Source organism: Cygnus atratus, chromosome 3, assembly GCF_013377495.2.
Source record: "Cygnus atratus isolate AKBS03 ecotype Queensland, Australia chromosome 3, CAtr_DNAZoo_HiC_assembly, whole genome shotgun sequence".
Lineage (NCBI taxonomy): Eukaryota > Metazoa > Chordata > Aves > Anseriformes > Anatidae > Cygnus > Cygnus atratus.
In genome coordinates this window covers 82,972,598-82,994,719 of record NC_066364.1, presented here as the reverse complement: position 1 = coordinate 82,994,719, position 22,122 = coordinate 82,972,598, and the positions used below count along the sequence as shown (strand labels likewise).

At 35.1% G+C, this 22,122-nt stretch overlaps 1 protein-coding gene across 8 annotated transcripts in view; it reads left to right on the top strand.

The window, feature by feature from the left end:
- CEP170 (centrosomal protein 170) overlaps window positions 1–22,122 on the top strand; it is a 102,320-nt gene that overhangs the window by 17,725 nt on the left and 62,473 nt on the right. For all 8 annotated transcript variants that reach the window (XM_050709394.1, XM_050709400.1, XM_050709399.1 and 5 more), the window contains exons 2-7: window positions 4,893–5,038; window positions 9,952–10,041; window positions 16,078–16,159; window positions 16,778–16,833; window positions 16,938–17,100; window positions 19,218–19,352. In XM_050709394.1, the coding sequence (XP_050565351.1) occupies window positions 4,934–5,038; window positions 9,952–10,041; window positions 16,078–16,159; window positions 16,778–16,833; window positions 16,938–17,100; window positions 19,218–19,352 (631 nt within the window). In that variant the 5' untranslated portion in view covers window positions 4,893–4,933. The remainder of the gene's footprint in view (window positions 1–4,892; window positions 5,039–9,951; window positions 10,042–16,077; window positions 16,160–16,777; window positions 16,834–16,937; window positions 17,101–19,217; window positions 19,353–22,122) is intronic.

Sequence of the window (22,122 nt, the reverse complement as noted above, 5' to 3'; positions counted from 1 at the left end):
TGTATGTAAGTAGGTTAATTATGATTGCACATGAAACACCTCTTGTGATACTGCCCCACCTCAGAGTGTTTTACAGAGTAGATATATTATTATGGAGTTTTCCACTTAACTTCCTTGATTTTAATCATTTATCTTTATAGAATACTTTGTAGCATCAGTTGTGTTGATACAGTAGTCTTCTCAGGGTTGGAATTACATTCGCTTTGCTCTGGTCTTTCTATAGCATAGATTTCTCTGTTTCAGTCAAAAATAGACCTGCCAGCCATAGCATTCTCAATTTCTCTGGGACAGCAGCAGTGGGCACTGTTTGCTGACAGCATTTTATGGTGACTTGGGAATCAGCTTCCACTTAAGTCTTTTCCAGTCACTACTGATGCCGCTAGCACTCTCGTAATTCTGATTTCTCCCTTGACTTACACCTGATGTTTTCCTTCCTTGAGTCCTGGCTGCAGACTCTGCCCAGCTCCTGCTCAGCTGCTTTGCTCGGCAGTCTGTCCCTCTGGCTGCTGTCCCCTTGCCTTCGTGCTCTGCCATCAGCGGTGGGTGAATTGGGAGTACTGGGCAATGGGGCGCTGGTTCCCATTCGAACTGTCACTACAGCATGGAAAAACAATAGTTAAGGCAAATGTGGGACATGCTGCGTGTAGACAGATGGTAAGAGAATTTATCTGTGTACTTGCTGAACTAACATACACATAGGAAGTTTTCAAAAGCTTTTTGCTTGTCTGCATTTGGATCAATTTGCATAGGAACAGTGGTAGAAGGCACAAACTGATACTAAGGCGGCCTGTCACATTTCAATTACAAATCTGCATGTATCAACTACTTCTCCCAATTATTATTATTTCTAACTGGTAACATAGAATTTCTTCCACTTACTTGGTTTCAAAAATGCTTGAGTCAATACTTCTCAAGGTTCACCTGAATATACAATTACATGACAAGGCAATTATATGTCAAAGACGACTTAATGAAGTTTTTAGCAGCTGGAAACGGGAACTTAAAACAGTGAATACCGAGCAACGTAGGGATTCCAGCTCTGTCAATATTGTGTATCAGCTTGATGCAGAGGTGTTTTTGAATGTTACTTTAAAGTATTCTAAATAATTATCCTATTACTGTGCAATACATTTCATGTACTATTAAAATTATATGATTTTCAGTTTTAATATGGAAGACTGGTGCTTACACCTGATTTTGGTGTATATTAGGTTTAGTTTTAATTTTAAAGGTAGCTTTTTGCTTCTCTGTCGGACTGGCATCTTAGTGCTCGCTAATAATCTAGCTGGAGGAAACAGTTGGCGCTTCTCAGTTACAGGCAAATACAGAAATGTAGACTCAAATGTGAGATTATTAAGGGTTTTTGCTTACAATAACATTACTGTATCAAAACTGTAATCTTGGCAATGTTTCTCTAGACATATTTGAAATTGGTTACACCCATCTTTTGGCGAGATAATGTAGGGCTTTAGTTGTTAGGGCTGAATTATATTTACAGGATGATGTAGCCAATTTCCCTTTGCTGCTGCATCTGTTTCAAATGACTTATTACCCGTGTGTGTTTTCTTACACACTGATGATTGCCTTTTGAAATTCATCGTCCTTCACCATAAAATGCTGTTTCTTCTGCAGATGAGGAAACGTTTCATAGTTGTAATAGAAGTCTGCAAAACAGACTTCCAGGGTATCTAGGGCAAAACATTGGTTTGGATGATTGAGTCTCAATAATGAAATCTTTCCTGTGTTAAAAAAATTGCAACACAATGCTGCCCTATTAGCAAAGACGAATAAAATGTTTCAATAGAGGGTTTAAGATTTGCTTTGCTGAGAGGAAATCCTGCTATGTCTGGTGAGTATTTTGGCTGAAAGGGGCAGTCTGTCCTGAGGCAGGACAGACAGGTGCCTCCGGGCCACTGTCCCCTTCCCCATGAGCACAGGCCCCGTAAGGAAGGGAGCATTATTCGCTAGGACGAGACCAGGGAACATCTCCCTGGAGCGTTCTCCCTGGCTCACAAATGGGATCACTGCATTTAATAGGCATGAGGACTTTTTTCTTCCCTGAATGGTTATCCCTTTTTGACCCAATGTAACCTTCTAGTATCCATAGCATTTCATTGCAAGAATTATCATGATCTAAATTTGCACTGTTTAAAGAGCTACTTATGATGATTTTGCACCTGTCCTGTAGTAATTTAATTTGGTATCTCCTAGACGGTGAGCAATCATTCATTCTCTTATCGCTCAGAATCTCTCCACTACAGCCAGAATACTTAGCAGAGTATTAAAAATATTGTTAGCTTTCATGAAGTTTTCAGGGCACAATGCAATTTTCCGTATACTGTCTATGTAACTAATGAACAGTGTGGTTTCATATAAAAACTTCAGCGTGCTTTTTTTTTGCTCTGATATTAAGTAACTGTTGCTACTGTATCGTGTACTTTCAGTTAGTTTTGCCATGTGCGATTTCAGCATAGCTTTTCTGATCAAAGGCATTGGTTTATTCTAAAGAGTACTTTAAAATAAAATATGTATCTGGGTTGATGATTTGTTACTGTTGAGACAGCACTGTTTGAAAAGAACAACAATATTAAGTTTGACAGAAATGGTGATGGGCTTTTAACTACAAATGTGCTGCCAAGCTGTGCAGCAGTGATTGCTCTGTATAATTCCTTTTTAAAAATTATTTTCAGATAGCTTAATTTAATCTGTTTGTTGTCAGGCGTTATCATTTGCGAGAGGTTTGGAGGTTTTGTTTTTCTTTCTAGCTCAGTTGTTGACCTACTTGTCTGTTTTAAAAATAAAAATGTTTTTTTTTTTATTGACAGTCTATCCGTGTAAACTAAAATCTAGTATTTGAATATGAACTTTTTAAAATAGTATATATCATCTTAGAGTTCTCTGAATTTCCTTTTAGTGCAGGAAGGCCTAATGGTATGGATGGTATTGTATCGGCAGATAGGAGATGTAAAAGGTGGTAAAATATAAACTGAATGAATTTTGATATTGATCGGCATGCTTGCTCTAATATGTCCATTTAATTTCCTTGTGAAAAGTGGGAACCTAGACTGGCAATTTCGGATGCTTCCTTTTTCTTTCTTAGAAGGAACTCACAGATGTCATTTGATTGGCCTAGTTTATTTTCTAGTTTTAAAGTAGGTTAAATGAAAAATATAAAGGTTAATTTCCTTCAAAATCACTGAGTAAACTGTTGCAATTATTAAAATCCTTATTTGGTAACTGAAATAAAATTTAAACACATCTAGTAAGTTATTATCGTAGATGCTATTTGTAATTGTAAGGGAGGGCAGAGATGCTGTATGATTTCTTCTGTTGAGTTGGAGAACATTAAGTAGGTGTAGGCTTCATTTGAAGAGCCTGCTGTGATACCATAATGGGAAGATTATCCTATCATAGTTGTTGCTGTATGTGAGAACCTCTGTTGCAAACATTTATTTACCCTTTTAATTGAATAAGTATTTACCGCATTAAATTCTCTAACTTCTTTCATTTGAATTCATTTTTTTTGAAATTGGGTTTTACAGCTCTGCTGGTTCATTTTAGCACTGCCATAGCAAGCTTTCAACTTACTGTAGCCTCTTGTGTCACTTTCAGATGCAGTTTTGCCTTATCTCGTTCCTCTTTGTGTGGGCTTGTAATTTGTGGGATCTCTCCATGGCTGTAGGTTGCCTTATGGGGCAGTGCTGGCTTGGCATTTTATTTGATACTTAGCTTTATTCCTGGGTTTGAGAACCTCTATGCATTCTTATTATTATGCAGATTATGCTCAAATCTGGCTTGTGTCTACTTACAGCACCTTTGCTACCCTTGCATAATTTCACTAAATGGCATAAATGAAAGTCTAGAAATACCACCTATTTGGTACTGAGAAGGAATGCAGACTTGTTGCTTTTTATTTTCAGCTCCCCTGAATGAATAGAGAGTAGTAATGAATGAATGAAATAATTTCTTTGCCTTACTTTCTCTTAAGGAGAGATTTTTAAGCCTTTACATATTCCAAATCATAGTTGGAATGTGACTCCAGTGGTTGATTACTTTCCAAGTATCAACCATAGAATTATTCTGGAGAGTGCTTTTAATCAAGGCTTTGTCCGGTGTCAAATGGGCCATATTACGTGAAGAACTTTTCCATAAAAGTATTTTTATCGAGTTTTCAAGCTTTTGTGTTGTGTTTTCATGGCATTTTAAATGGCTAAACGTTTATTTCTGTTTGATGATATGTGTCATGTTTGGTAAATTAAGCTAAAGTATTATAGGAACACGGCTTTCAGTTTTGTTACTCACAATTAACTTCTGAATTGCTCATTTTGCTCGTTGTGTTTAAAATTCAAATGTATTCCGACGAATTTCCAAGATAAAAGTTCAGTTGAAAACATGTAACAGTAAATAAGAAGCAAAATTTGGTGCTGTACAGAGAACCTGAGCTTAAAACAGAATAAACTTAAGTAGTTCTTTTTCACATGAAAATGTAATGACACACCACACGTGCAAGTTACTTTCTGTCTTTTGTGAAGATTTGCCATGCTGTTTATTGATTGTGGTAATTGCTACATTAATGCTTCACTATCTTGATAATAAGCTGTTAAAAGCTTTCTGACAACTTGATGTATGACTTTGGCATTAGCTAGCTGCTCATTTATTTTGAAGAAGCTTACCTCTCGTTCAGTTTGCCTTGTTGCATGAAGCAGAGCCACAAGACTATGGAAATCTGTAGCCTGTCACTTCCTCCAATCTTGGATTCAGTGCCTGCTATTGAGAAATGCTGTATCTTCAGAGGCTTTATATATTCAGCTCAGCGTTTGCTGAGTAGGAACTGTTGCTAAAAATAACTAAAATGAATTCCTCTGTCCCTTTTTCTTTCTGTCTCACTGCAGGATGACGTAGCTTTGCCAAGGATTTATCAGCTAAGCAGAAAATGAGCTTAACATCCTGGTTTTTGGTGAGCAGTGGAGGCACCCGCCATAGGCTGCCACGAGAAATGATTTTTGTTGGAAGAGATGACTGTGAGCTGATGTTACAGGTAATTGCATCAGCCTTCCATGTGCAACTGCTCAAATCTTGAGCCAGTTTTATATTCCTTTTGAAAATGAAACTTGCCAGATGTTGGGAGGGGCAATAGTTCTGATTAATCTTTTGTGTTCTTAGAAAAAGTTAGAATATATTGCCATCAATCATACGCTTATTGTCAAAGTGTAGGGGATCAAATTTCCTTTATATAAATCACATACAGAATGCAGAACTAGAAGATTAAAGAAATTTTGCAGTATGATGACTAAACTGTGTGCTCTGTAATATGTGATAATGCTAAGTGCACTGGATGCTGTTGAAAAGAGCTTTCTTTTTTTCTGCAACTTGTAATCTAATTTAGTCACATGATTTGATGCAACTCTATCCACATGTCCTGATCTTGCACAAAGGCAAATGAAATTAGTAGAGAAGAGTATTTCTGTATCTCTAAGGAAGTTGAATGACTCAGTCTCATTAATGGTTTCATTTTAACTCTAAAAAGACAAGTCTTAGTCAAAATAGTTTAATGTTTTAAGTAGGTTCCTCAACTTTTGGATCACTATGGGGAACACTTAAAGGAGGTATGTAGCTGTATTGTTATGTAGCCACACAGCAGGCACTTTGCCTTATCAAAGCTGAAGTCCTCTGAGCTTCTTTCCAGTGTATTTCTTTTTGAATGGCTAATGGTAATATTTTGGGAAAAAATCTTGTCTTTGGTTACTGTAGAACTCTTACGAGGATTAAACTTTCACATGTCCAAACCACTCAGTAAAATATTTTCTTGTGGTCTCTTTGTTCTCAAGAACTGTGTATGCAGCCATCAATGGCCAAATTAGAATTTCACTTGCAAATGAAGTGCCTAGAAACCTACTTTTATGTGCATTACTGAGAATGCAATTTCTATAGGTAAAAGGCATTTGGTTCTCAACCTCAGAAGCTATCCAGAACGTTTTAGTGATAGAAATACTTTGTCTTCTTATAAAGTAGTTGAAAATACTCTTAATTTCTCTTTAAAAAATAGTCAGTGTGGAGTCTTGGCGATTTATGTGAGAAGTATTTGTTTTAAGAGGGGGGAAAAAAAGACAAGGTGGCAACAACAAAGAAACCCACACCATTGGTTCCCACCCAAGAAATTATAATTACAAAATACTTTTATTCTACCACTAGCTTGTTAGTGGTTCGTTGTCCCTTTTCTTTCTCCTTTTCTTCCTCCTTTTGTTCCTTCCCTATCCATCACTGGTTTGCATCTTTTTCTGGTTTAGGTCATTAAACTGAGAACAATCTCCACTTTTTTAAGGTGGGGAGTTAGATAATAATTTTATACCTTACATGACCACACTGTTCACAGGTTGGAAAAAGGTAAATATTGCAATAGTGTAAAAGTAGTGATATGCTTCAAATAATTTATGTCTAGTTAGGTATGTAAGAAAACTGGTTCACACCTCCTTTTTCCAACAATAAATGTTATTCCCTGTTTAATCCAAGTAGTTTTTCATGCCAGGAAGAATATTAGAGTTGCAACTTGCTAGAAAGTGGCTAGTTTTCTACAAACTTTGTATTGAAATCCACATATATGTGTTTTCGCTTGATGCTATTGAAGTTACATTATTATAATATTTTTATGTTGATTGCAAGAACGACTGTTACTTTTGTTATTCTACATGTAAAATTTTGTCCAGTATGAAATTAGAGAGGCAGAATTCTCTTCTAGATGGTAGGGAAAGTGGAAGTAATTTCTTAAAGACAGTGATTTCTCAGCACTTAGTGTTTTTTGTTAACTGTTTTTTCTTATCTGTCATTCCTAATATTCCCATCTCTACCACAGTACTGATTTTTATTGTACTTTTTAATCCTTTAGTATTCACTTGGATTGGCTGCCTACAATCACTGTGGCATCAGGCCAGCCATAGATCTGTTCAAGGTCTTGTCCAACAAAATGATTTGTAGACAATGTGTATCTAATATACACTACTGCAGATCTGTTTAGCTGAGTAGAAAAGACTAAGAATTCTCTGTCCAATAGGTAGTTAACAGTTCAGGAAACCAAATATCAAGATTAACAAAATGAGTTTTGCCTGACATAATTTTCTACCTTCTGCTACCTAAATGGAGGATTTAAAACACTCCTAGGAAGGATTTTTGTAGCTTTACACACGCAAACCCAGGCTGAGTTCCTTGCTACATGTCATTTTCCTGAAGTTTTGCCATTTGCCAGTTTGAAGTTACATGCCAGCATGACTGGGATACCACAATTGCTGAAGGGGGAGGAACCCACCAAAGGAGAAGCTGATAATGTGTTCTTGTTCTGTATGTATAGCTCTTTGTGTAGGACCTTCCATTCCACTCCTGACAACTTGGTTGTTCTCTTACTGCAAAGCATGTGGACAATGCATGATAAAGAAAGTGGAATTTAATGCTTTTATTCATAATCTCTTGACAGAAAGCATGTTATAAAAGCCTTATTAAAAAGCATTTCAGTTCTGTTGTGTGCTTTATAGAATTAGACCTCAGATCTATGCCTGACTACTATTCTTCTAATAGTTTTGTTCAGGCCTGGGAATACAGATTTACTTTTAACTGTGTTATTTTGTAAATATATTCAAACGTGGTATGCAGTCTTTGTATTAGGCTAGCTGCTCCAATATACCACCTTTCTTGTGGATAAATACTGCATTTTCCCCTTCTTTCACCATTATGTTTAGAAAATCTTTTGGATCTTGATGGGGCAGTTATATACATGGAAACAAAAATAAATAACTTTGATATTACTAATAATATAGATTTATTTGAAAAGAAGAATACTTTTTTTTTGTATTCTGAGAATACATTTTTAGTAGTAAGGATTGGATTTAAAAGTAATATAAGCTACAAATTTATTATAACCAAGGATGGAGTTTTCCTCTTTATATGTGTACAGCTCTTAGCACAGTTATTCTGTGATTATGTCTTCAGTCATAGATAGATCTTTGTATTGAGTCTGGCTGGGATGGAGTTAATTTTCTTCATTGCAGCCCTTAGGGTAGTATGCTTTGGATTTGTGATCCAAACAGCTGATAAAACCCTGTTTTAGCTCCTGTTGAACAGGGTTTACAGTGTCAAAGCCTTTTCTGTTTCTCTTTTCTGCCGCCTTTCTCCACGAGTATCTCAGGAGTGCGCAAGAACCTGGGAGGGGACACAGCCAGGGCAGCTGACCCCAACTAACCAAAGAGTTATTCTGTGCCATATAATGATGTGCTCAGCAATAAAAACTGGTGAGAGGTGGTTTTGGGGAGGGTAGCCTCTGCTCACAGACTGGATGATGCGCATAAGTCTGCTTGTGGGAGGTGGTGAGTTAGTGCTTTTGAGTCACTGGATTTGTTGTTGTTGTTGGGTTTTATTTTTTTTTTCGGTTTGTTTGTTTTCCTTCTTCCTCTTTCCTTCACACTTCTTAAGCTATCTCTAACTCAACCCATGTGTTTTATTGTTTTTTTTCTTCTCCTATTCTCTTCCACACTGAGGGAGTAGAAAGAGCAAGCAAACGGCTGTGAAGTGTTTAGCTGCCAGCCAGGGCAACACAATTTATAAAGAGTAGTTTTGGTAGGAATTATATTTGAATGGAATGCAACAGTAATAAATCTGAAAGAAAAATGGCATTTCAAAGATTAGCACAATGTTTGGACTTGTAAAGATCATCTGTAAAGAATAAAAACACGTTCAATTATATGCAAATAGTCTTAAGTCTGAGGAGAGCTACAATGTGCAGAATTTCAGGGGCCACTCTAAAAGCCACAGACTCAAGTAATCGTTCTTACCATTTCAAATATGTGACAAAATATTGTGAAGCTTTTTTTTTAGTTTCATTTCCATTTTACCTTTTTTTAATAGGAAGTGGCACATAAAGATTATAGAATAACTGATTAATAGCACAATATATATTTGAATAAAATAATTGGGAAAAGTTCAGATTCTTTTCTTATAACCCAGGTAAAGATAGGCTAATTCATAAAAAGTTCAGAATTTTTTCTCATAAACTAGGTAAAGATAGGCTAATTCATTTGCTTGCTTTCTTGCACCACTTGTTTGGAAAAGTATAATCTTGACTTTGTAGGTTCAGCAGAACACTCACATCAGTGAATTTGATTTTACTGAGCTTTTTTCACCTGAGGAAAGGTTACTAAACCCATATAAAATCAACTGTAGCAGTGTATCTTCACCCACTATTAAGAATGCTTAACTGATGAAGTGCATTTATTGGTACAGACCTTATTGTTCATCTGTCTCTCTTCCTTTGTCTGTCCTTTTCCCCCCCCCCCCCATCTTATATTCTGACACCCTTTCTCTTCCCCTCAAGACTGTAGAGCAGATTGACTAAAATAACATAGTAAGTGTAAGCAGAAGAGGAGAGAATTCACTTCTATGAGGAGAAAGCAAAGCAACGAAAAGATGGCATGGAAAGGAAAAAATAAGGAAGGAAGTTGAAGGAAGGAAAACAATACTAGCAAGTCACAAGAGATAGAGAAGGAATGAGATGATAAGGGATTCTGAGAATAGAGAGCATTTCATTAGGAGTCCTGGATGCAAGGTCTTAAGGCCTTGAACTGGCTAATGTGCTGATAGCCTGGGATCCTTAGAACTGACAGGCGCTGATGGTGCTGGGACAGGAATGAGCACAAAAGTCATTCTCATTACCGTATAGGTACGGGACCTGTATTTAGGAAACATTAAGAAAATAATTATTCAGAATTTTATGATTCTGTTATGGGCACCCAGGGTCAGCGTTGGATATGGTTAGCTATCAAGTTAGTGTGGGCCTAATTTTTTTGTATAAAGTTTAAAGAAACATGTGGAAAGAACATAATTGCAGTACTCTCAGAAATAGCCATCATTGCTATATTGATCTGTTTTTGAAATGCATTATTTTATTTTGTATTCTTTTTAATATTTTAGTCACGAAGTGTGGACAAGCAACATGCTGTACTTAACTATGATCCCTCTACAGATGAACACTTGGTGAAGGATTTGGGCAGCTTGAATGGGGTAAGGTAACATCAGAAATGTATAGTTTCCCTTAGTCTTTTTTTTATAGCAAGGATACTATGACTTAAGTGTTCATTAATATCTTCTTAATGCAAGTTTGCAAATGGAAGGAACATTTGAAAGGAAAATGTAATTTTGTGGGGCATCAGTTAAAGGACTGGAACAAAGCACCTTAATAAGAGGGCCTTGACAAGACAAAGAAACTCAAAAGAATACAAGGGGATATTTAACTCTTCTGTTTTTTAAAAATCGTAAATGCAGAAAATCTTAAATTCATTATATGCTTAAAAAAAAGCCTTTCAATCTCTAAAATTTCTGCTTAAGAAATTGATTTATGCTTATTATCCTGTTTCACACAGAAAAGAATGTTACTGTACTCTATGTGAAAACAAATTTTCAGTATCCAAAAACCAAGCTGCATGTAAACTTATTTAACATATTTTATATTTGCATATTCTGTCTCTGTATCCTTTGTGTCAAAATCTCTATGAATAATGTATAAATGTCAAGTTATTAAAAACTAACATAAGACAAATGCAATGTTATGAGCAAAATGAAGTTTCATATTATTTTACATTTTCAGAATTTTCTAGGGATTACATATACAAAATTCTAGACAAGCTTCACCTTTTATAAACATTTTGAATATTGTAATGGATTATTAAAAACTTAGTTGCTTTGTCATATTTCTGTAGCCCTTTAGATATTTCTTTGAGCTGTTTATAGATGGTGGTTATGGTTGGTACTTTCTCAGTTTGTCATGAATGTGCATAGAGTACCAAAAATTGTGAGTTCATCTTTGATACCTGCTCATTATCAGTAACTTCCTAAGTATTAATTTCAGTAAGCATTGCCAAATTTTAGATATATATATGTATATATATACGATGAAGAAGGAATCTCAAATTACTGTCTGTTAGCATTGATTTTTAACTTGGTGTTTCATCTTGAAGTGCATTTCAAAATAAATACTTGGACTGTCTTTATTAGTTTTTCCGTATTTTAAGGTACAGAACTTAACGTGTGTAGGCAACTCAGCTTTCCAAAAGGTCAGAGTCTCAACTCCATCTGAAACCAGTGTAACCTGAAAGGTTATATCATTTGAATAGCTATAAGCAGATGAGAACTTTGCTCCTTAAATATTTAATATACCTCTGTATTTTGAAAGTCAGTACACTGTTTCAAGGAAATTATCAAAATTCAGCTCATAATAATTTCTTGCTGAGCGACTTGATTTTATTCCCAAATTCCGTGTTATTCTTGTAGTCAACAGGCATACCTGATTTTCATTGCCTTCTCACAAAACTTGAGTTTAATAAAAAAAAAAAAATACACCTATCTATATTTTTAAGACCTTCATTTGTCTCCTTCATGTATGGTACACAGCTTTCAGTTTTCTTCACTTGCTCTGATTCATTCTCAAGTTGGAGGTATCAGTTACTGTGTAGCTGTTTACCCAGAGACATCAAAGCAGCTCTTCTCACAGTTTGGGGAATATTAAATTGTATCACTGCAGTCCTTGTTCCTCCTCTTCACAGTGCTTCCCTTACTGTCTGTTTCCAACTGTGCTTTTTCTTACATACCTCCACCTATCTGGTTTCAAGTCTGAAGAGGAAACATACAATTTTCTAACACCATACTTCAGTCAAATTGTGCAGTAGAACAGTATATGCAATGCCTCTGTACCCTGCAATGAACTACTAACTAGGCAATGGTTCTTTTAGTCCAGTTAAAAGTTTCAGTGTTGACTGTATTTACCATGTGTATTGTCATACAGCAATACAAGGCTTTAACTGGCTTTCAAAACGGCAAAGCATAAATTGGGCAAGGGAGGGGGCAGAGACAGGAAGCAAACAGAACCCCAAAAATCCAGCACATGCCTTCAGACTTGATTTTAACTTTAAATTTTTGGATGGTTAGCTTTCTGTGACTATCTCATAGCATAATTCAGCCAGCTTCTGTGTGTAAAGGCTGTTTTTAAGTCACCTTTGGAAAATAGTTTCTGGTGTGGGGATCAGGGAGAGAGCTACTAAATCTAATAGTATCTGTGATAAATTAGATAACATAAATAAAGTAGATAAATTAGTGAGAAAGCTTGCTTGTTACACTGTGGCTGTAACATCTGACCTGGTTTTGGCAGACTTTGTTGATGACTTCCTGGAGAAAATGGTATCTGAATTCTCCAAAGAGTTCTTCTCAATATAAGCTTTCTTGTTACTGTAACACAAATAAGACATTCCAAAATATGACTCCTTTTTTTTGTGTGCTTACTATACTATTGCTTTTTTTCTATGAAATCTGTAGTAAAGGGACATTGGGCTTTTCAAGACATTCAGCCTTCTTTTTCATTCTCCTTTTTAATGTTTCCAGGATATATATGCATGTTACTCTGCTCCATTCCTTCCTCTACCTGTCTTACCTTTTGTAAGGTGTGTAAGTTCTTTAATCTTTGAAGAAATTTAAAATCAACATTGTTGAGTGTCGGTTTCTCTCCATGGTCACCAATTCTGTAACATAGTGTTGCTCATAATCTTGACAGATAACTTTTTTAGCATTGCAACTGATGTTTTCAAAGGTCATCTTTACTTGTTTGAGGGATGCTCGTTTCTTCACTAGTCTGTGTGAAATGTTTTAAATTGTGTCTGGTATCTGAGGGTCCAGGTTCTTCAGACACTTTTTTCACTCAGTTGCCATTGAAGAGTGGCAGTGTATTTTTGTGCTTCTGTCAGTTTCTGGTGAAGGACATAACACAGAGAGCCGCTAGTTTGTGGTCAAGTGTCTCAAAATTGTAGGAGGAGGTTTTTCTTACTCCTCTGTCTTATTCCTCAGTATCTTTATGGAAGTTCTGGGCTCCAGTTTCTAGGCCAATTGTGTACATGTGAGTGCACATCTGTTTTGTTGGTTTTTTTTTGTTTGAAATGCAGCCATCACCCTTGGTAAATAATGTTATATTTGGTCTCAAAAAGAAGGTGGTTTACTCTACCAGGTTTTGTAATAACGATTCAAGTAATTTTCTTATGCCTCTCTTCCAAGTATTTTGGAGACTGCAAGGTGAAAAGTTCAAAGCAAGTTGTAGGAGAACCATTTATCTACTGGAGCTGAGAACCAACTTGTAGTTTTTTATAAAGGCAATTTAATTCTTAATGTCATGTGTACACAAATTTGTGTGGCCAGGTGACCTCTAGAGGTCCCTTCAAACCTTAACTTTTCTGTGATTTGTTGTTTCATAGAAGTGAGATAGAAGCATACATGATTCTACAAGGACATGGTATGTAAGGAAGCCTATGGTTTCTCTGAAGACTCAGCATTTTTGTTCTCTTTAGTTTAAAAACAAAACTCAACCAACAAGAACAGTTCCTTCAGAATTTTACTATTCCTTGAAAACAACATTTAAATTGAGTTAGGTAGGTAATTAGGAGGTAATATGGGTATCAACAGATAAGCTCTCCCTTTAATGTAGGCCTGAGGCCTACTTTCTTCAAAAAGTACTGCAAGCGTTCTTGCAGTACTGTGGAAGAAAGGGTCCTGCTTTTGCTTTGTTGGTTTCCACCCATTCTTATCTTCTTTCATCAAGAACAAATGTTGATTTTGGGTCTCTGCAATTAGTTTGATTTCCTTCAAGAACATTTCTGGTGTAATGCACTTTAGCCACTAAAGGTAATTTGAGGGTTAAAGGGAGAAGGCCACTGCCAATGCATAAGACTTTCTCTTTTGAGTTTAGTGAGCCCAGTACACTATCACAAGATGAACTGGGATTGCAGTTGATGCCCTAGTACCTGAACAGTCATATCTGTTTGGCTAATTCATGCTCAGTTCAGGGAAAAGGAGACAAGTCTTCATTCTGGACTTTGTACGTCTAGATTTGAAAATAAAGCAAAAGAAAAATTTTATCAGATTCACATAATGCTTTATTTCCAGAAAGCAAGTAATTCTCCAGCTCATTCTTGCTTATCTTTTTATTTCGTACTAAAAAGATGGATGAATTTATCTTTTCTGAGGAAAATTTGTATAGTTTCTAATATAAAATAATTATTTCACCAATATCAAAGGAATCCAAACTGTATTTTCTCCTTTGCGTGTCCTCAAAGCAGTCTGAATTTTGGTAATTTACTGAGATTCAGGCTGTCTCGAGGATATACTTGGCATGGGTTTTTGCTCTGGACTCTCCATAATGTCGAAGTAGAATAAATATGCATTAAATACCGCTCTTAAGTTTCAGGCTTACTAACTGGTAAATAGTTGTACCTGTAATTCTTGTTTCTTGTGAAAGATACCTACGTCAATTTTATAAATGAGATAAACATTATTTTTATTTAGAAAAAGAACAAGACAGAAGACCCCTTTATTATTTTAGGGGAGGACATAATTTCTATCCTTAGAGATTTCATCTAATACTCAATGTAGATGAACAAAACAAGTGTTTAAAGATTCAGATACTTGGCTTGCTTATCTATTAAAGTTTTATTTTTTGTGTGTGCTCCGAACTTTAAAGTGCTTTAAAGATGCCAGTCTTGAGCTGCTCCAGTCCTTAAAAACATGTACATGCTGTTGTAGAATTTGCAAGTTTAAAATAGAATGATCCTGCATGGTTGTGGTATTTAGAGTCCCTAAAACTGGCACAAAACAATAGTAAATGTTTTTCAGCAAAGCTTTCACCGAATGTTTAATTTCCTATTTGTAGAATTAATGTTTAGTTGTTCTAAAAAGTAGAAATGAACAAGAATCTGTATTTTTTTTTTTTAAGGTACAGAAAATAATACTGATAAATAATTCATAAAATAATGCAACAGACTCATCCAGCTGAACCATAAATATTTTATTTGCCCTTAATTTGTCCTAAATGAAGGCTTTTTAATGATTTGAAAAGAGGATGAGGGAAATAAACCAAGAAACAAGAGACTGGTCATATGTAACTGGTTAGTCGTATTTCTTACGGGGAAGATGCTGCATTCTTGTATGTCCAGATGCTACATTCTTTTAAGGTAAAAGGAGAAGGAAGATTTCAAGAAAGCCCGGGGAGAACATAGGGAAGAGGAGCTTAGAGTGTAAGTTTTAGCTCCTCAGTGCAGATTTGAATTCAGCCTTGAGGAATAGTTTGAGTCAAGATGCTGTGCAGAAGCTTTTTCTCGGCTCATATGGTGGACGGATCCTTCAAGGACCTGAGTTCCAGAGTTAAGTTTAATGTCTTTTTTTCCTTTGAAAAATGTTATTGTTTGCCAAATCTTCCAAATTACCTTTCTGAGATCCATTTTGACTTGAACATGTATTATTCCTCTTCCTTGCTGCTTCTGTAATTAGCCATTGTCTACATCTCAGGTGTTCTCTGGAAGTTTATACCAGTATCTTTTTGTAAGCTTCTTGTTATTTGTTGCCATAAAGATTGCCAACCACACAGATTGCGAGGTCTGAATTGTTCTGTACTACCTCTAACAGCCAACTGATGTGGCTCGTGAAATTAGGCAAACTTTCAGGTACATAAATCCTTCTTCACATCCCTGAAAGCTTGTCTGATTTCTCCTGCTGTTTCCAACAGTGACTTGAAGGAAGGGAGGATTAGTTTTGGTACAACGACTGGATTTTCAAAAGACATTAAGACCGTGGAATTTGCCCTGTTTTGCTGCTAGCTGTTAGAATAATTACTTCTGCTTACAAGTGTTGTTATGCCTGTTGCTGTTCAGGAGTTGCAGTACATTGAGTTATTTATCACTAGTATGTGGAATTATTTGGATGCAGTAACTTGGTCCATGTTTGTTTTCCATTACGTCTTTTGACAATGTTTAGAAATGATAAACTACCTCAGAGCTTATGTATATAATGTGAAATGTTGCACAAATGTAATGGTATGTCAATTCTGACAGCTAATTGAGATTGAAAATGCAAGGTATGAGAAAAATAATGATGTTAGATGCTACTTTGAGGTAATATTGCCCAGTGAATCACCGGTAGAAAATTTGCAATGCTGAAAACTTTCTTATAAAATTAGTTTAGTGACCTTTTTTTCAATTTAACAGTATCTGTCTTCATTTATTTCTATAGACATTTGTGAATGATGTGAGGATTCCAGAACAGACATATATCACTCTGAAGTTAGAAGATAAGCTGAGATTTGGATATGATATCCTTGTCATCAAAAATGCACAATGTGTTGACATGCTTTTCTTGCTGAAAAGTATATTTGCATTAAATGAAAGGTTCTTATACTATTAGAGAAGCAACCTTGAAATACCTGTTTCTTTACGAGAAAATCGCAGGTTTTGGAATACTATGCCTTGGTCAGAAGTATTGATAAAGTACATGTCATTGTTTCTTAACAAAAAGAAACCTTGATTTCCAATTACTATTTAAAACCTCTGTATATCTGTTGCTCTAACATTCTTAACATGTAACTTCTGTGTTGCAAAGAAACGTTACTTTGAGGCAAATAAGAAAATTCTTGTATTGTAGGAAATTGTATGCACGTTGTAAAGATTACAAGTAATTATTCAGCAAACTACTAAATGAAAACAAAAAGAGAACTTACATGATTGCAACATTAAGGTATCTATTCAATGTTCTATTTACAAATAGTAAATAATGTGCATTTGCTTTCACAAGTATTATTGTACATTCTAGTCTGTACAGTAATAGATTCGTAAAACAATTGTCACTATTGTAATGGCAGAATAGACTATAGATCTATTGCCTTTGCAGAAAGTTGTCTTGTAAGTTGAGCGTTTTCCTTAGCATTTCCTACATACTAATCTTTTTACTGTTGTCAGAGGAGAGATGAGAGTCCCTGAAGAAGCACTTAAGGTAATAATGGACCATTCCTAGATGTTTTTCTGTCATTACATAGTTACTGGTAAAAGTTTTTGCATTCTTTGAGATAATTCATTTATTTATTTAATGTTACATAGCATGAAAAATTTACAAGTCAACTCCAGTTATCCCAAAAATCTTCAGAGGCAGAAGGGTCAAAGCAAACCAGCTCTAAAACTTCAGAGTCCAAAGGAACAGACTCCACAAATGAAGTGCACAACAAAACTACTGAAGCACTGAAATCTGAAGAGAAATCAATAGGTAAGGTGCATTTTGGCGGCAAAAGAATGTAAACTTTGAAAGGTTATTTGTTTGCTTTGTTGGGGTGCCTTTGAAACTGTTCAATTAGATGTAGAAACATCACGTGAAATATTAGATGTATTATAAGAATAATTAATAACTTTCTAAATTTAATTTCTGCCTTTTTTCGTAGCATTTGCATGTTAAGAAAGCTTTTTAAATTTTAAATTTAAATTTAAATTTTTAAATTCTTTTTAAGCAGCATTTATCAGATCTTTGTATTTCTTTTCCCAAGAATCAGAAATTTCCAGTAGTGATGGCAGTAAAGTGATGTGTTTTTTTGCAGTTGAATTGAAAAATACTCCTATAGGAACAGTTTGTACGTTTTTTCATCACCATTCCCAAGTGTTTCCCTTCTTTTGATTTATTTTCTGTTTTTTTATAATAGATATCAGCATACATTGTTAGATGCTAGGATGGAATTTAAGCACTCTATTGTGGTACAAAAATGGTGGAAACTAGTTTCTATCTTGTTTCTACATCATCTTTATGTATGTTTAATATTTATGTATTGTGTCATGGTGGCTTTGCCACAGATGTCTTAATGTTGAACAATAAACTTCGTTGTGTGGCTTGCTTGTTTTAGGAATTATCTGATCATAATTGCTTGCTGTGTTACAAGCTACTATAGGAGATGACCACAAGAATGAGAAAGGAATTGTGTATTGTGCTTTTAATATGATTCTGACTAGGTCTGACTTCTTAATTCAAGGCAGTTACAGCATTGTTTAGGTTTAATCCATTCTTCTGGAAGGCTTACTTCAAGTAATTCTCTCCGCCACCTATAGGACTCAGTGGTATAACTAACTTTTGGCTAATCTGACATCCTAGTAAGGATACATAAAGCCTATCCAATAACTTACTATTCCTATTTAATATTGCTTTTTTTTTTAGATCCTCTTAAATTTTTATAGTGTAGCACAGTGGGTTTTCTTCCCAGCTTCCCTTTCTCTTTACTGTTCCAAAAATAACAGTAAAAGTTAATGATAGTTTTATATTTGACTGCAACTCATAAGCATTTTGGGGATTGACACTCTCACTGTTGGCTGTATGCAAAGCTGTTTCCTATTGCTAATTCAGTGCACAAGCATCAGCCACCAAGTTTTTAAAAATAATTGAGTATTAACTAAAGTGTTTTTTTCTTTTTTTGTTATTGTTTTGTTTTAAAAGTAGTTAATATCTTCAAATCATGCTGCTGTTTGGCATGGCTATGAAATTATATATAATTGTTGAATAAAAATGACGAAATTCATGACAGACAAAGCAATGGATGACGACTAAGATGGATTTGAACAGGTCACGTTCTTTTTTATATATAGACTTCTTAAAGTATCCTCAATACATCTGTATGATACTGAAATAGCTAAATCTCAATAGAGTGAATATCCTGTCAGGAGTTCAAATCAAAACTAATACAGTCAATTTATCATGAAGGTACAAATCTTAATTATGCTAGTGTTTTTCTTACTTAACCTTTGTGTTTAAGTGTGTTTAATCGTGATTATGTATCCTATATAACAAACAATTTTATTGCAGGGCAGTTTGTCTTCTGTTTGTTTTCTGTTTTATTTTTAAATTGTGCTCACTAATGTTTTACACTAGGTAACTTTCAGCACTCTGTAGTAGCTGTCAGTGATTTGGAACCTTGGCAGCACTGCAAAATTTGACCATTTTTTTCATGCTGTGAGTTCAGATTTCAACAAAAGGTCAATGTGGGTAAAAGTGAGAGTCTTCTCATAGAAATGGCAATGAACAGCTTTTAGGAATATACTGCTGTACTGTTGACTCCAAACTGAATGCAGAAAATAGTGTTTGCAGGCATCAGGGTAACAATAAGAGATGTCAGCTGCCTTTGCAGAAATGTTTGTGCCAGAAGTTTTGATCAGGTCATTAGTAAGCTTTTATATTTAGAACTCAGATCACTTATCCAGCCTCTAAGTTGGTTGCATGCAACCAATTCAATTCAGCTTCCAGGAGAAATGATCCTGGCAAATCACTCTCTCTTCTTGTTGCTTGAACCTAAATACCAAAACTAAACAGAAAAGCAATTTCCTCTGCTGTGGGCTGTTATTTTATAGATCTTTCTGCCATGCCTCGGGGTACACCCTTGTATGGACAGCCAGCCTGGTGGGGTGATGATGAAGCAGATGAAAAAAGTGGTTGTAAACCAGACAGCAAACGTGAAGAAAAAATGCATGAGACAGGGGCTTCGGGTAAGTTTATCTTTTCTTTTTCTCACTCTCTCCCTCTCTCTTTTAATTATTTATAAGGCTTTTGCTGCTTAGTAGAGTACATGTATTCTGAACTAGGGAACTAAATGGATGTCAATTTTTGTAAGTTTCATAGATGGGTTGCACAGATGAAAGCCTACTAAAATTTAGCTTTGAAAAGTTATTCTCAAGGAACTAGAAATTTCCAGAGACCAATTTCAGGCATGATATGTCACTTTGCTAGTGTCTAATACTAGTTTTGTCAGTAAATATAGAAATGTTTCCAGAACCAGTGTCTCTTTATCAATTTAGTCCATACCTGTCATTTCATGTACTAAAAATTATAGATTGAAGTGGGATATTTTAATGAAGTCACTTTTTTTTTATTTGACCCTTGGTTATATAAGGTGATCCGTGCTAGCTTTCTGTCCTGTAATTTAGTAATGTTGTATTAGCAAGAATTGCATTTCATATTTTATGCAGTAAAGATTTACATAATCTAAAGTTAAACTGTTTATAAAGTTTATTTCCCCGTAATACAGATTTTTTTTTAGTCAGCTTGTCTAGTTGCAGTGTGTGTTGCCAAAACCTAAATCTCAATGTCTATAATTAGGCTCCTAAATCTATCATCAGACATATAAATAAAGTGACTGCTTTTCTAATAAAGGGCATAGCTTCAAAACTTACTGAAGCTAGGGCAAAATTCAACCCATCTTTGTTTAGATGTTTAGGTGCACATTTAAGACCCAACTGGTTTAATTTTGGAGTTCTTTAAACTACCGAGGTGGGAGTTTCTGTCTTACTGTAATGGTAGTTGCTGTGGTTATCATGAATCGTATTTTGCAGGAATTGGAATAATCTCTAAAACAAGTGAGGACAAACTAAACTAACAATTCGGTATAATGAAATCAACTCCAACTCCATAGCGACCTTTTTCATGTTAGTCTAAATTACTTATGACTCTGATGGTAAGTCGTTTAAGATTTGGTCTAGTAGAAAAGAAACCAGGCGAAACCATTTAGTGTAGCGATAGTTGTTGTGCAACTAAAACAACTTTGTTGCATAGGAAAACAACTGGGTCATAGTGGAGTATAGTTGTAGGACACTTTGTGCGTGTGAAAGACTTGTCTACTATAGATGGTGTTAGGTGCTATTGTGTGCTACTGTGGAGGCTTTTTAAGTACAGATTTACTATCATGCATTAGAAATCTCTGGTTCTATAACTCCAGTTCAAATCTTGTCTAGAAAAGTGTTCCTCAAACGCTTCTAAGCATTCCTAAGGAATACAGTTTTTTTCCCTAATGTCAATAATAATGGAAGGCAGACTATTAGATATTGTTTTGCTTCTTTTTTTTCTCAACAAAGAAAAGAAAAAAGTGCATATGTCATCAGTTACAAAGAAAAATAATCAAGTCCTTGCCTTTAAGTCGTACCATTGGTACATTTGCTAGCCAAATGATTCTTCTCTCCTTTGTGACTAGAGGAAACATTAGCTATTGACTATGATACCCGTGACTCTATACCTTGCTGCATATACTAAAACAGGGTGAAATACCAATTTGTGTTTTTATTTCTTTGATGACAATCACTGTACCAAATCAATATAACAAAAATATGAAATCATGATGCTTTTTCTACTTGCATGTGCCTATCTACATTGTTTTAGTTTAAAAACATGCAGGTTATTTACCCTCATTAAATATAGGCTTATTAAAAAACGTCTGGAAATCTGTGTTTCTGATGCAATACCATTAACAAGGTCTGACACAATATTCCAGCTTCTATTTAGTAGCTATTTTTGTTATTTTCCTTTTTTTAAATTGCTTTTTCAGAAGCAATATAGCATCAAATAATTTAGTGTTTTTATTTACTTTACCAAGAGTTTTTTCACGAAGTGATCAGTGCTTCTGTCTTAGTTCCTGAGTTCAAAGAAAAATAAGATGTTGACTTTGCCTCAAACTAATTAAGGAGTTACAGTCTGGTTTAGTATTAGTACTAATACTTTGGTATTAGTATTAATTAGTATTAAATTATAATTTAAATTAGTAAAACTAATTTAGTATTAGTTTAGTATTAGTCTGGTTTAGTATTTAGTATTAGAAGTAAATTTGTTCTAGACACAACTTCATTGACGGGGATATTTTTGAAATTATTTGTCTTGGTGAAGTAATCGTAAGGTTACTTGGTGGATTTGTGTTGGTGAAGTAATCATAAGGATGGATAGATAAGATGGACTAATTCTGATTTTTCTTTTTTTTAATACACATATGGGGGGTACAGACACTTTTTGCAGAAGATTTTAATTTCGGAGGATGTGGAAATATGTATAGAAGAAGTGATTTCTTTCTGTCACTTAATCTCTGACTAATGGCACGTTAGTCACATGTTTCTACTCATTGAGTTTTCAACCGTTGTGGATTTTTTTAGTGGTGTTGGCAGAGAGCCTGAGAGGACAGGCCAAATAAGAAATGATATTTTCCTCCTCAGTCTCCAAACACTATATTTATCAGTATAAAAGCATACAGAAAATATCCTAAAGGTTTTCATAAAATTTTAAAATAAAGAGATAAGTTTTTCAGGCCCCTGTGGCCTACAGTTAAATTCCATGTAAATTCCATACAACTTCCATGAAGTTAATTTTCAGCAAGTTTGTATTTTCTTCATGGGCTTAGGTCTTATAACATAGCTGAGTATAATAATGGGATGTCACTATAAAGAAACAATGAAAGAAAATGGGAGACTTCACAAGACCTTCATGTCTCGATATTTTTGA